Source organism: Parasteatoda tepidariorum, chromosome X1 (assembly GCF_043381705.1).
Source record: "Parasteatoda tepidariorum isolate YZ-2023 chromosome X1, CAS_Ptep_4.0, whole genome shotgun sequence".
NCBI classification, from domain to species: domain Eukaryota; kingdom Metazoa; phylum Arthropoda; class Arachnida; order Araneae; family Theridiidae; genus Parasteatoda; species Parasteatoda tepidariorum.
The window spans coordinates 32,870,638-32,885,248 of record NC_092214.1 but is presented as its reverse complement, the minus strand read 5'-3'; the positions used below and the strand labels follow the sequence as shown (position 1 = coordinate 32,885,248).

The 14,611-nt window shown below is 28.2% G+C and overlaps 2 protein-coding genes across 3 annotated transcripts in view; one reads left to right on the top strand and one right to left on the bottom strand.

The window, feature by feature from the left end:
• LOC107445928 (uncharacterized) overlaps positions 1-5,339 on the bottom strand; it is a 258,022-nt gene extending 252,683 nt beyond the window's left edge. Inside the window, exon 1 of the mRNA XM_071187392.1 lies at positions 5,281-5,339. Within this exon, the coding sequence (XP_071043493.1) occupies positions 5,281-5,288 (8 nt within the window). The 5' untranslated portion in view covers positions 5,289-5,339. The remainder of the gene's footprint in view (positions 1-5,280) is intronic.
• LOC107445909 (carbohydrate sulfotransferase 1-like) overlaps positions 1-12,802 on the top strand; it is a 114,014-nt gene extending 101,212 nt beyond the window's left edge. For both annotated transcript variants that reach the window (XM_016060400.3, XM_016060399.3), the window contains 2 exons: positions 8,299-8,429; positions 11,457-12,802. In XM_016060400.3, coding sequence (XP_015915886.1) covers positions 8,299-8,429; positions 11,457-12,460 — 1,135 coding nt within the window. In that variant the 3' untranslated portion in view covers positions 12,461-12,802. The remainder of the gene's footprint in view (positions 1-8,298; positions 8,430-11,456) is intronic.
• The last annotated feature ends 1,809 nt before the right edge of the window (positions 12,803-14,611 follow it).

Sequence of the window (14,611 nt, the reverse complement as noted above, 5' to 3'; positions counted from 1 at the left end):
AATTTTTTTGACTGTTATTACCTATCATTTAGAAAAAAAAATACAAAACTAAAAAATACATTTTACCGAATAAATGGCTTTTATTACCTGCTATTAAGTATTATGATAAAATTACCAAATTTTACCACATTAACTATATTTTATAACAAACCATAAAACCTTATTTTACTGTTAATTTTACCAAAAACGTTACCAAAGAGCTTCGGTAAAAATTACCGAGCTTTTTGGCGTTCCCGTGGAGTCAGAATCAAGGTAAATTTTATCATATTCTGGTAGTTTTGATCATATTTTATTTCGCAGTGTACAATACTTAACTTATTTCAAATATAAACTGAACCTAACAAAACCATGACAAGTAGACATGACACATTGAGTTCAGCTTTCATTTCCTATGAAATGATGATTGATGATCGTATTTCATTCCATTTTCCCTTCTTTTTATTCCTTGTCATTCGATAGACGGGATCATATCATCCACAAAGAAAGCAGAACCTCTAAGATAATGTTTCAACTCAATGACGGCTCCAAATTTCTTGTAAAAAATATTCATTCTGAACTTCATAATTGTTTTTTTTTTAATAAAATATATACCGAAATATTCTGACGTAAGTTATAGTATAACAATAATTTGTAAGTTTTGTAAATTTCAAAATCTAATTTTAACACATTTCTTAAATATAATGTAAAGGTTGTAATAGTCATTAATAGCGCTGCCAGCAACTAAATAATAAATTTAATTAATTTTACCTTATGCTAATTCAAAATGATTAGTTTAATTTCCCTTAATTCGGCGTAAGTAATGCGTTATTTTAGATTGTAAAAAAAAAAAACTTTATAACTTTATATCGTTTAAATATTTTTTAGCTTCTTAAAATCCTTAACTTTTTCATGAAACTTCTCAAAAATAAACTGAAACTAATAAAACCCTGACAACTAGATTCTCTGAAGAAAACTTGAGCTCAGTTTTCATAACCTGTGAAATGATGATTGATGATCATACTTGATTCGATTTTCTCTTTTTTTTTTATTCCTTGTCATTCGATAGACAGGATCAGGTCGCATACAAAGAAAACAGAAGCTTCAAGATAATGTTTCAACTCAATGACAGCTCCAAATTGCTTGTAAAAAATATTCATTCTGAACTTCATAATTGCTTTTTTTTTAAATAAAGTATATACCGAAATACTTCTGACTTTATAAGTTATAGTATAACAATAATTTGTATGTTTTGTAAATTTTAAAATCTAATTTCAACACATTTCTTAAATATAATGTAAAGGTTGTAATAGTCATTAATAGCGCTACCAACAACTAAATAATAAATTTAATTAATTTTACCTTATGATAATTCAAAAAGATTTGTTTAATTTCCCTTAATTCGGCGTAAGTAATGCGTTATTTTAAATTGCAAAAAAAAGAAAAAACTTCATAGCTTTACATCGTTTAAATATTTTTTAGCTTCTTAGAATCCTTAACTTTTTCTTAAAACTTCTCAAAAATAAATTGAAACTAATAAAACCCTGACAACTTGATTCTCTGAAAACTTGAGCTCAGCTTTCATCATAACCTATGAAATGATGATTGATGATCATATTTGATTCGATTTTCTCTTTTTTTTTATTCCTTGTCATTCGATAGACAGGATCATGTCGCATACAAAGAAAACAGAAGCTTCAAGATAATGTTTCAACTCAATGACGTCTCCAAATTGCTTGTAACGAAATTGCTATTTCCTTTAGAAACATTAATTCTTCTTAAAAAATTAGGTGAAATATCTGATATCGAAGAATTGTTTATTTTTCTTTCAAAGGTTCCGGTCAAGGATTTAGATAGGGAAAGTTTATTCTTTTCAGATGAATAGATCTTTATTAGTTTAAATAGTAGCTTCATTGCTTAAAAGCTTTTTAATTTATCATAATAGTTCTCGATGCATTATTCCTTAATCGATATTCAAATCGTTAGCAGTGAAATTAAAATTTGCAAATGAATATATGGATTTGGATTCTTGTTGAATATATGGACTCTAGTTGAAAAATGTACAGTGCTGAACAAAATAAACGGATGAAACTAAGCAACTTTTATTCTAATGATCGGATCTTCACGTTCTAGGACTCAATCTTAATAGTTTGAAGAGGTGACCTCAAATATGCTAATTAATTCAAGAAAATGTTTTTTAAAACTTCAAAAAATACTACCGTCACTGGAAAAAGAATAGTTTCATTTGGTTTAAAATGCAAACTGATGTCCTAAAAAAGTTGTAAAAAACAAAATATTTAATTTTTTCTTTATTTATAATATTAAATTGCAGAAATCATTTTAGAATTGCAAGTTTTTTTTTATTGTGTTAGATTAGCTTAATCTTTAACGGTTAATATTCAATCAGATCTCTTTTTTCGAAGTATAAAAACTAAATTTTAATAAAAATAGAAGTAAAATTAGACTATTAATTTGGGAATAAAAGTTTTTTTTTATTTCTATGCATAAAATACATAAATAAATTACAACAACCTCATTTTTATCTTTAAATTAATACCTGAAAAGAAAGAACAATAAATTCTTGCACACCGAAAACAGTGCTGTTATGAAGATATCCTCAGTGGTAGACGGATCATAGTTTAGGATCCTCTTGCCGTCGGACCTTTGGGAGATACACGTGGTTTTCCTCTTCGTGTAACGAAAATGCAGATTAATTCGATCAAAGAGTCTTCCACGAAGGCGAGTTTGTCCGAATGCTTGATTCGGGTGTTCCTTTGTATTCAGGGTTCAGTTCAAAATTACAATCGTTAATCTTTCTAGTGTTGAACTAGAATTTTTATTTTTCATTTATAGAAAATTTGTTTAAAAATGTTAATTAATTTTTCGATAATTATGATTTTTAAAAAAATCATAAGTGAAATGATAATTTTGTTAGAAAATTACTTTCATATTTAATCACTTCAGAAACTCATTTTCATGATCTGAAATGAGATCTAGCGATATTTATTGTGGTCTGTTTTAACAGTTATATAACAGCGAGTAATATAATTCAGTGTTATTATTAACAGTTATATGACTGTATATTTATATAACATAACTTTCATATAATAAGAGTTATAATAACAGACAATATAATTTTTATATAATAACAGTTTTAGAATAGGAGCAATGGGACCCAAAAGTGACAACAAAAAAAATACCTAAGTAACATTTTTATAGCCCCAAAGAAAAATGCGAAAATAATTTCAACTACGTAATTTCCAAAATACTCTAATGAAATGGCCTAAGCTTATTACAAAAATCTAATAATTTTAATATGACTTATCATTTCCACATTTGTAGTTCTAATACTATAATCAACGCATTCTTTTCTTTAAGAAAGCTTTATTACATAAGGCCATTGACTTGTCTAACTATTCGATATTAATATCTCGAGTACTTTCATTTGATTTCCTGTTCTTCTCATTTCATCGAGGGAGGTTTTACTATTTCCGTTTATCTATTCCTGTTAATGCGCAACTGTATAAACGGCATCTTTTAAAAGACAGACAGAAGGTTTTATTATTAACTAAATTTTGTCATTAAAGGTTCACAACAAAAATAAATAAAACTAAACTTTATAACTTTCAGAGACATGTTCTTTAAAACTACTGTGTTGAGTATGACGAAACCTAAAATATTTATAATTTTATTGATTTCTATTTGAAAAAATTTAAAATTTCGCACACTGAGAAAAAAAATTTGATTAAAACTACCAGAATATGGTAAAATTTACCGTGTTTCTGACTCTACGGGAACACCAAAAAGCTCGGTAATTTTTACCAAAGTGTTTAGATAACCATTATGGTGAATTTAAAAATAAAACATGGTTTTATAATATGGGATAAAATTTAGTAAATGTGGTAAAATTTGGTAGTTTTAGCATGATACCTTAGAGCATAACATAAGGACCATTTATTCGTTAAAATTTTCTTTTCGATTTTGTATTTTTTACTAAATGTATGGTAATGTGAATTAAAATTTTAAAAATCAGAATATCGGGTAGACCGCTGCCACATGAATAGAAAAATAACTAAATGAATGGCTTAAATACCGTATCATTTCGTTTTATTAACCAGAATTATGTTGTTACTTTTTACCAGAAATGTCATTACCAAACAGTATGGTAATTTTACCAGTTTTTCCGTGTTATATAATATGATATAACATTTAAATAATATTTATATAATTTATTTGTATTTATTTGTTAAAAATGTTAAAAATAAGGTAAATTTCAATCTTTTCTTTTTAATTATTTTGAATCATTTTCTTCTTAAAAAGGTACGCACTAGAATTAAAGTAAAAATTCTTTCGCAATTTAAACTCTAAAAAAAAATTATCAAAAAAATTCTTCGTCAAAATTAAGCTGAAAGAAGCTAATTTGGGGATATTTTTATAGCTGTAATCAACTTAGTCTGTTAATTATAGACCTATAAAAGGCTAATAACTTATCTTTATCAATTTATGAAAAGCAAACTAACTAAAATAAAACACTTTGAATTCTACTTATAATCTTTTATGGACCTTTTTATTTATATTGGTCTATTATATTACCAATTCTGACAATAGATGATGAACTACCTCTTTTAAATTACAAAATACTTAAAAAAAGGAAAAACAACCGAGTTTAAAGCGAAACACTTTTTTTTCAAACATTTTAAGCCTCAAATCAAAACTAACTAAACTATTCAAAGGTTAAAGTATAGTTCAGAGAAAACTTTTCCAACTATAAATTAATGTTTTTAATAAATTCAAATATATTCACTTTTTATTTCAGCAATGCATGTTAAAGGTCGATTTTACCCTTACTTGCAGGTTGAAATTATCAGACTCGTTTACATTAATATCATTATCAACCTGTATTTACAACCTTATTTTTTTATTATGACCGACAAATTCATATGAATAAAAATAATTTTCATTTAAACTTCACCAAAACTAGACTTTTAAAATTCAAGTCAATTAATGTAGTATTTTAGAAGCTATTGAGTTTGATTTTTTTTTTTTTTAAATTAACTACAAATGCATTTTAAATAACTCTTTAAAACTATCCCTAAGGAAATTTTCTATAATACTTAATGTAAATTACTCTCTTGATTCAGTGAGTAAACATTAAATAATACACGCCCTACATTCTATTGTTACACAGCTTTATTAGAATTTATCTCCTGCTAGGAAAGACAAAATAAAATCGTTTCTAAGGGCGAAACATTAAAAGTGACTACACCTTTTAAATTATAAAAATAGGTCAAAAAAATTACTTACCATAACATTTTTCAGTTGGAATATAATAGGAATAATTTGTTTAAATAGAAATTGACAATTATTTGTTTTGAAAATGACTCTATGTTAAGAAAATGTAAAAAAAAAATTATCTTTTTACTCTGATAACGAATATTTCAGGGAGAAAAACAAAAATTAGTTGATAGACTGCATTAAAAGTAAATAACTAAATTAATAATACAAGGTTTCTTAGTGATAAGTATATTACCTTGTTATTGTTACTTGTTATTATTTTTAAAAAGTGAAGCATACATCAGTTATGTAAACTGCTATTCTAAAACCACTTTAATGTCTTTTCTTATTGTTATTTTATTCAAAAATTCTACATTCATATTTTCTAGTGTTTGAAATATGTTAAAATTATTCTCTCATTTTGCTCAACTTAGAATTATTGCTGTTAAAATAATGTGATATTAAAAGGAGTGTTGATATGATATATCCTATTTTATTCAAAATTTCTTTTAGCAGAATTATAAAAAATCAACTTTTTATAATGATAACAAAAATTTCATTATCAAAAAAACATATCAAGTAAATCAAGTTCATACACAATGATAATAATTTAAAAGAAATAAATTGCAAAAAACATTGCAAATTCTAGTTTTTACTAAAAAGAACTCTTTTTTACAACCTGATTAGCCTAGTTTGCTTTTTGAAAAGTGATTATAGATGAACTTATATTTTGACATAAGAACAAAAGAGTTAAAATGGGAATATAACTAAATAATTGGTGAAAAATACATTTAGCAAATTACATTTTAGTGCTGCCAGTTGTGAAAAAAAAGCTCTTTAATAATAATAATAATCTGGAAATTTAGGCAACAAAACTCAAAATAGGAAAATAAGTTTAATAAAAACATGAAAGAAAGTATTTAAGTAGTAAAATCATTAAAAAAAGGAAACATTTAAATTGGTAATATTTGTAGAGCTTTACATATAAACGTAAACTAGGAATAAACCCTTTATATATGTATATACATAAAGGGTTTATTCCTAGTTTACGTTTATATGTAAACAATAATCTGTTGTTTAAGAATAAACTTCAGAACAGTAGAATCTGTTGTTTAAGAATAAGCTTCAGATTCTTTATTTAATTCTGAAGATATTCCACATAGATCTTATTGAGCGTATTATATTATAATCTATGTTTATGGCAGAACAATTCTTGAAACAATGCAATTATGATGCACGAGTTGTTCTGCTTTCCCGACTTGTCAGATTTAAATAGGCTGCAGCTGCTTTATATGGTGTAAACCTTATCTCCAGGTGATCGTTTGATCCCTATGACCTTCGCAGTTTATGTCCTTGTTACATACATGCCTATTAATTGATTTATGCGCTTCAAGAATTCTGATAGAAAGCGTCACGCTTCTGCTTCAACGGTTACGAGTCGCATGCCAAGAACGTGTACTTTCTTCTCAATTACATTCTTTGTTTTATTATAAATGTCTTCCATGGTGCCAAATTTTCTAAAGAGTCTTGTTATCTATGAGCATGAGCGTTAAAAGCCGTCCTCAATAAAATAATTAGAGAATGACCATTTAGGAAGTAATATGTTAAGTCATTAATAATAAACAAGTTATATGTTTTTTTTTAACATTTATACTTTGTCACAGATTTAAATTTGTTTGCCAATTTGTTTGTCACAGATTTAAATTGCGACTAACAACGAAAACAGTTGGGAAAGTGAGTAGGAGTCTTCGCTTTCACGACGTGGGTCGGAATTCGATTTGATCGAAATTCGATGGGTCGGAATTCCATTCGTTCGGAATTCGATGGGTCGAATTTTTATTCGTTTGGAATTCAATGTATTGTAATTCAATGATGTCTTATCAGATTGTACTTTCTCTGATTGTACTTTCTCTGATTGTGCTCTCAACAGTTTCAGAGCTAGAAAAATTCATGTACGGTTTTGTGAATGGTGCAACAATCTGCCTTCCGATCTAAATTGCTGCACTGAGAACCAATATTGTCTTAGGATCTTGTTTTCTAACTAAGAATAAATCTCAGACAGTCTCCAATAACACACACAAGTATAGTTCTTGGGGATCTCAACTATCAAATAGAGCAAACCTACATCGGGAAATTAATTTATTTTTACCGAAAACATGATCTCTTGGCGAAGTCCTATAGGTCATAAGAGCCGTATGACTTAAGAAAAAGTAAGGAATTGCTCCGGATTTTTAGGATACTTCGACGAAATAAATTGGGAAAGAAATTTAATATAAATGTTTAACTTCTAAAGAAAAAATAAATTCAGTTTGATATTTCATTTTTATTTTTTTACGTTAAAGAGAAACTTGAGTTAAGTTTTTATAATGCTAGTTTTTATTATGCTAGCATTTCATGAATAAATATTCTTCTGCTTTTTTAAAAAGGGAAAAAAAACAAGTGAAGTACTTGATTGAAAATTGTTGAGTAGAACAGAGCGTCGCATATTTTAATGAGCTCGTGTTTCCTTTCCATGCAAAACATTTTAAAGCGATCTCACAAATATAAATGAAAATCTTGTGGTATTATAATGAGCGGTATTATAAATATAAATGAAAATCTTGCGGCCCCATTTTCAAATTATTAAAAAAAGCTTTTTTAATGAAAAATGAAAAACACCATGATTCCCATATAGGCAATAAGATACTGTGTTGTTATCTAGTGAAAATTCTGCAGTTATTTGGTCGAAAATGTTACTTTAGAAAAAATACATGGCTTCAATTCTTTGTTATGAATAATTGAAAACAATTGTGATGTGTTTTTTTTTTACCAAAATGAACTATCGTTTTAAAATAAAGCTCTTCGCAAATGCTTATGGTTAAAAACATAAACTGAAATAAGATATAAGTAATACAGAAATAAGAAAGCGTGGTAACTTTTCTAGAAAAAGAAATCTAAAAACACGCTGCAGCATTATTTATTGCTTTTATTGTGTAGTACTATTACATTATTTTTCTAAAAACTTGTTTTGATTGCAGAAAACTTAAATTGCCTTTTTTTTTCTTTTAGCTGGCTGCAAAGTAACAGATCAAAATTTGGCCATAGAATTTTAATGATAATAATGGGATGCACTGCATTGTTTGGGATTAGCTATCTTTCTTCCAATGTTGGACGCCAGCCACGTTTTCCGCACCCGATAAGTAAGTTTTTCCAAAAAAGATCTCTAATAAATTTTACTCATTATTTATTACAAGAATCAAACAATAGCTGAGACAAGAAAACAGCAGCAACATTTGTTTACATGATTTTTTGCTTTGATATTCTGTAATAAATTTGTCTAAAATAGTTTCAAGAAATAATCGGAAATGCCAATGAAGGTAAGAGAAATTTTGATAAATTTTTACTGTAAATTTAGAAGAGAAAAAAATAAGTGAAAAAAAAATTTTATCACTAAGAATGTTCAATTTAAAATAAAAATTAGTTTTTGAAAATAACTATTTTACATCTTGTCAAAATCTTTGATGCATTTCATTATTACATACATTTATATAAATTACACATAAAATGGTCAAAAACTTCTATCAAAATCTGACAATAATCGTGGTCGTTATGATCCAAAGTGAAATTTAAAATAATCAATTTTTTAAATATAAAACTGTGAGGTTTTGTTTGACAAATAAGCTGGTTTTTGATTATTTTAATTTCACCTATTCCTCACTGACATTAATTGTGGTTTTTACAAAGAAAATATTTGCGATTTTGTAATTAAGACATGTAAAATGTAAAGTAATGCGCGATCTTACTTTGCTAAAAAAATTTAGTGGCAAAAGATGTTCTAAAAATCAATCGCAACATTCAGAAATAAGTTTCAATTTGTTGTTATTTATTATGGTTATTTATACTTTGTCGTGTTACCTGAAACATGCAAGAGAGACTTGCACAGTTATACATCACAAAAAAGTTTGAAAATTAAATGATAAAAAATAGTAACTAATGCTATGGTTTTCATATGCAGTTTCAAACAAGAAATTGCGAGGTGTTTTGAAATGTAGTATATTTTTATTTACAGCAAAAGAAACAACCAACCATCTTCGGTAAAACTTAACAAGCTCTTTAGTGTTCCCACAGAGCCACAAACACCGTAAAGTTTACCATATTCGGGAAATTTTGTCCATACTTTTTTTCCCAGTGGGGTTGTTATGATCAAAAGTGAATTTTAAAATAATAAAGTACCAGTTGTTTGAAACATTCAGAATTGTGTTTTAATTAATTGTTATATGATATGGAACGAATTTAAGTATAAGTGCGGCTTGTTACTAGGAAATAGAACATGCGGGAGAGACTAGCATTTGCAAAAACGCGTTACGTTGCAAAAAAAAAAAAAAAAGTTTCTAAAGGTTCGAATAAACATTTCTAAGCGTTCAATGGCTGGTCAATTCAAATTCTCCTCACGACTAGTACCTACCTCAGTGCTGGCGTAAAAATATCATCGATGATAGGTGAATCATGGATTAAAATCCTTTTACTATAGGGTTAACTGTCGGAGGTTTTCGTGATTTTTCCCTCTATGTAACACAAATGCGGATCAGTTCCAACAAAAGTTATTCGAAATGGTAGTTTGACCCAATGTTTTACCCAGGAATTTCCTTATCTTCAGGGTTAGGTTCAAAATTAAGTCAATGGTGTTGAAGATTGATAGCCGTTCGACGCCGGTTATAAATATTAATTAAATGATAAAAGATATAAATGCTTTGGATTTCAGAGGGTATCCAATAGATGCTCTAATAGCTGCAAGTGAAAAATTTCAAGGTGTATTTAAAAGTAGTAAGTTATCATTTACAGCTAAGGAAACAATTTTATAAGCGAAACGACTATAACAAGTGGGTTAGCATGATTTCAGCTTTTATAATTATTATTATTTTAAGTTTTCTCGAAACTAATGCCAGCAGCACGACACAATATCCATAGAAATTCAAATCCATAACCTCTGAATTTAAAATAACGAAAGTCGTACAAATTAGTGTATTTTACACCATTAATGTTCGATGCGATATATCCCTAAAATAATCCATGACATTTAGCAGAGAGCAGGGGCATTCATCTTTTAACAGAAAATCAGATATTGTCTTCACCAATGTTGGACAGTATTCGCAGTATGCAAAGAAGTGCCATTTTGATGATAGTAATAATATTAATTTGCGTAAATTTGTAAGATTTGGCAAAAGATCTTTTTACAAAAACTCTTTTTTCAGACTTAAGTACAAATTTTAACCCCCTTTTAACAATGAAAACCAACGAAAGTTTTTCTCTCTTTGAAAAAACTCCTCACTATATTATTGTAGATGCTGTTTGAAATTGAAATCTATGCAACAATTTTTTAACGTGTAACATATGTCTTGAATCGATATTGACCACGATCATTTATTTTAAGGGGAATAAGGAGGTTGTTCCAGAACAAAGCGTTTAGCATCTAAAAAAGACCAAACCTTCTCTGGAATGACATGAGTGAATTCTGGCATTTATGATCTTTCAAAAGCTTTGTATGCATTTGCAAAGGCTTGGAATACTTCATGAAATTCTATATCATAAATTATTTGACAATAGAACTTTTGATTTTTGCGTTCGTTAGATGGGCTGTTGGACACTCTGTTATATCATAAACAGTGCTGTTTGTCATATAACTTAGTTACATTTTAACTTGTCAATAACTTAGTTGCATTTTAAATGCATCACAGGACTCAGTACACTTATTTCGAAAATATGTGGCATCTAAAGCTAAATTACCCGACATTGAAATATCTAATTGGAATTTTTAACGCGATCAGTACGATCATCCGTAAATTATGGTAATGCCGAATTTATTTCAAGCGAACATTTAACCGTTCGAACTTTTGTCCCCCTCTACACTCTCAGAAAAATCGATTCAAAGTTAAACAAAAATATTGATATCTTTAATCATGTCGTCGGTGTCTTGAACCGTAGTATCGTCTAAATTTGTTGCAAACTTAATGAGGTATTAAATTCAGCCATGTTTCGGTTCAAGTTGAACCCTACCCTTGAGTAAGCACGTTTTAAAACGATGATAATATGGTTCAAGTAGGCACCACATTAAAGTTGCTGTAAAGTTGAGCAATATTATAGATCAGCATGCTCTCGAAAATCTCTAACAGTACTCTATGTTGAAACATGTTTCAAATCTTAATTGATTTTTCCAATGTCTTTTTTAGATTGCCCAACTGAACTAAGAACATGGATGAAAACAGCAAGACTTCCTAAACTCCACGTTCTTCTGCTGTCATATCCTAGAAGTGGATCTTCCTTTCTTGGTGATTTGCTCCAAAGCTATAGTGGAGCATTTTATCATTTTGAACCACTCCACTATTTTGGAAATGTTGTTGCTCATAATCAACTGGACTCAGCTAGGAAATTAATGCATGATTTATTTACATGTGATTATAGTGATTGGGGGTCATTTCCAGAATGGGCATGGTTCAACAGTGATTATTTAACATTCAGAAGAAATAAACGATACTGGCAAATGTGCACGCATAAAGACAGCTCACGTATGTTGTGTTATAACGTCTGTTACCTCGCAGTAGCGTGTCGTAACTCACCAGTCCAAATTATAAAAACTATTCGAATGGCTGCTTCTGAAGCAGGAAAACTTTTACAAGAATACAAAGATCTGAATTTAAAAATTGTCCATTTGGTAAGAGATCCAAGAGGTACAATGAATTCAAGACAGCATAAAGATATTGCTGCATGGTGTGGAAAGTACAAGGCGTGTGCATCGCCACAAACTTTCTGTGAACTGGTTAATGATGACCTAAAACATGCTTGCGAACTACAAAAGCGGTTCCCTGATAGGTATACCTTAATTCGATACGAAGATCTAGCTCTTGACCCACCTCAAGCTACGGAAAAACTTTTTAAATTTTTGGACATAGGTCCTGTACCCAGTGAAGTTGCTCAGTTCTTAGAAACCCACACTCAAGGTGGACCTTACGTCAGTACTACGTCATTTCTCCAACCTCCATACAGAACTGTAAGAAATTCTACGCAAGCGGCTTTAGAATGGTGCCGCAAAATGAAATTAAAGGACATTCAAAAAGTTCAACAAAAATGTCAGGTTGTTTTAGAAAAATTAGCTTATAAAACAGTAAATAGTACACTAAATTTAAGCGTAGAAAATATCTTAGGAAATAAACCACAATTTTGCGCATCATCTTAAAATAATGACAGTGATTTCATTATTGATTTTTCATCATAATGAGCAACTTGATTCGTTGCGCAATGGAGCCAGTACACTAGCTTGTGGAACATAATGTTCGAAGGCCATACTAACCAGTTTCTCCGATAGGGTTGAAACATCGATACTTGTCTTCCTTTTTTATTGAAAAAGCCTTTTAAATCAACCATATCTGGGTTACATCGTAATGGGACCAGTTAAAGAATGACATAGAAAGGCAATATTTTGCTGTCATTTTGTACTGAATGGACATTCCGACCACTGTAAATGCATGATAATTGAATATACGTTCTCCACTCAAGGAATACACATTATTAAAAAAAAGAACACCTGTTAAAATCTTGCTAACATATCTTGAAACTAGCCTGAATTGTTCTAGACTTGAGTAAAATGTGGCTGGGTTTTAAGATTTTAGAATGAATTGTGCCAATAGCTTAGAAACAATGAATAGTATTTAAATTTCATAAATATTTATTACAATAATCACTTTGAAATATATATATCTCATAATGCTCAGTCTTAAACATAGAGTCAATCGGGGCTAATATGAAACAGAAATTATTAGGTAATTAGTCGTTTTATAGCTCTTTAATGTTGCAATTTATTCATTTAAAATGCTTTTAAGTACCGAAAAGCTTTTAGATGGTTATATCAAACTGTTTAATTTTTGAGCATAAGCGTAATCCTGATGGTGTAATTTAGAGAATTTAGTAATTTTAGAAAACTGCATTTCATGAAATGCTTATTTTCATTTAGTCTAAATGGTTTTTGTTGTATGATAGAATTGCTTCAATGAGTATTAATTTCATAATTGAAGTATTTTTTTAAGTTAATTTACAATTTTTTCTTACCTAAACTTTAAATATTCCTAATTAACGTAATGATTTAAAATAGTATTTTATTAAGTAATAATTTAAATAAGTAATGACTATAGCATGAAATGAAAGTAATATATAAAATTTAAATGGTTTATATGGAAATATAATAATATTCTTTAAACCTTTGAAAATAGAATCAAAGAAATGTTAACTGCTCTCTTTAGCTTAATTTTACTGATTCTCTTTATCTTTTAAATAATTAACAAAACTGCGTAGAGAGTTTTTTTTTTCTTAATTCACAAAGGTTAAAGGAAAGGTTAAACTGATATACGGGTTATTTTCATAATTCGATGTCATTTGGAAGTTAAAAATACTTTTTAAAAAATGCTATAATATTGAGAGTAGTTTTAAAAATGATTAAATACACATAATTCTTCAACACTTTTTGAATGTTTTTTATACAATTATTAATTATTATTAATTATTTTTAATTGATTCTTTTTAAGCCAAATACAATGATAATTGTCATAGCCGTTGCCATAATCCTTATTTTTTTCACATTTTTTAGACAAAGATACTTCATATAGCTTTTAATATTATTAATAGTATGCAAATTTAAATTTTTAAAACAAAGTCTTGTAAATAATATCACATCTATTAATTACCAGATAAGGTAACTGGTTTAACATATTAAGAAACAAAAATTCAGGAAACTAAATATTTCTAAGAAATATATCAAATTTCTAAAAGGTTTAGATTTCAATTTGATTACATTAGACCATTTTGATTGGATTTGAGTTGTTAAAATAAAAATTTACTTCACTGAAGGATCCAGTTGAATAAATAAATATTTTTTTATACAACTAATTGAAGTAACAGATAGGGCATGGTAAAAAAGCTCTCTTCATTAAAAACATTCTGTTTTTTTCTTCAACCAAATGAACATTCAATAAAATTAACTTAATAAACGTTCAAAATAGCTGCTTATGTTTTTGTTGTTTTTTGTTAGCAATCTTTAATGATAAACCAGAGTAGTAATACGAAAATTTCAATTGTGTAGTTTAAAAAATGTGAATAAGTGTATGGTAACTAACATAACATCAATTTACGAAGAGAGATATTTAGCTATACAAAAGTTAATATTTTTATTAATTTTTTTGTATAATCTCTTTATAATGTTACTTAGAGTGCTCGCATTCAACACAAATATAAAATAGGACAGAGTAGTTATTTGTTTCTTTCTGGAATCAATTCAAGAAAACAGTGTGGTCAAAATAACCAGAATTCGGAAAAATTTACCGCGATTCTATGTAAA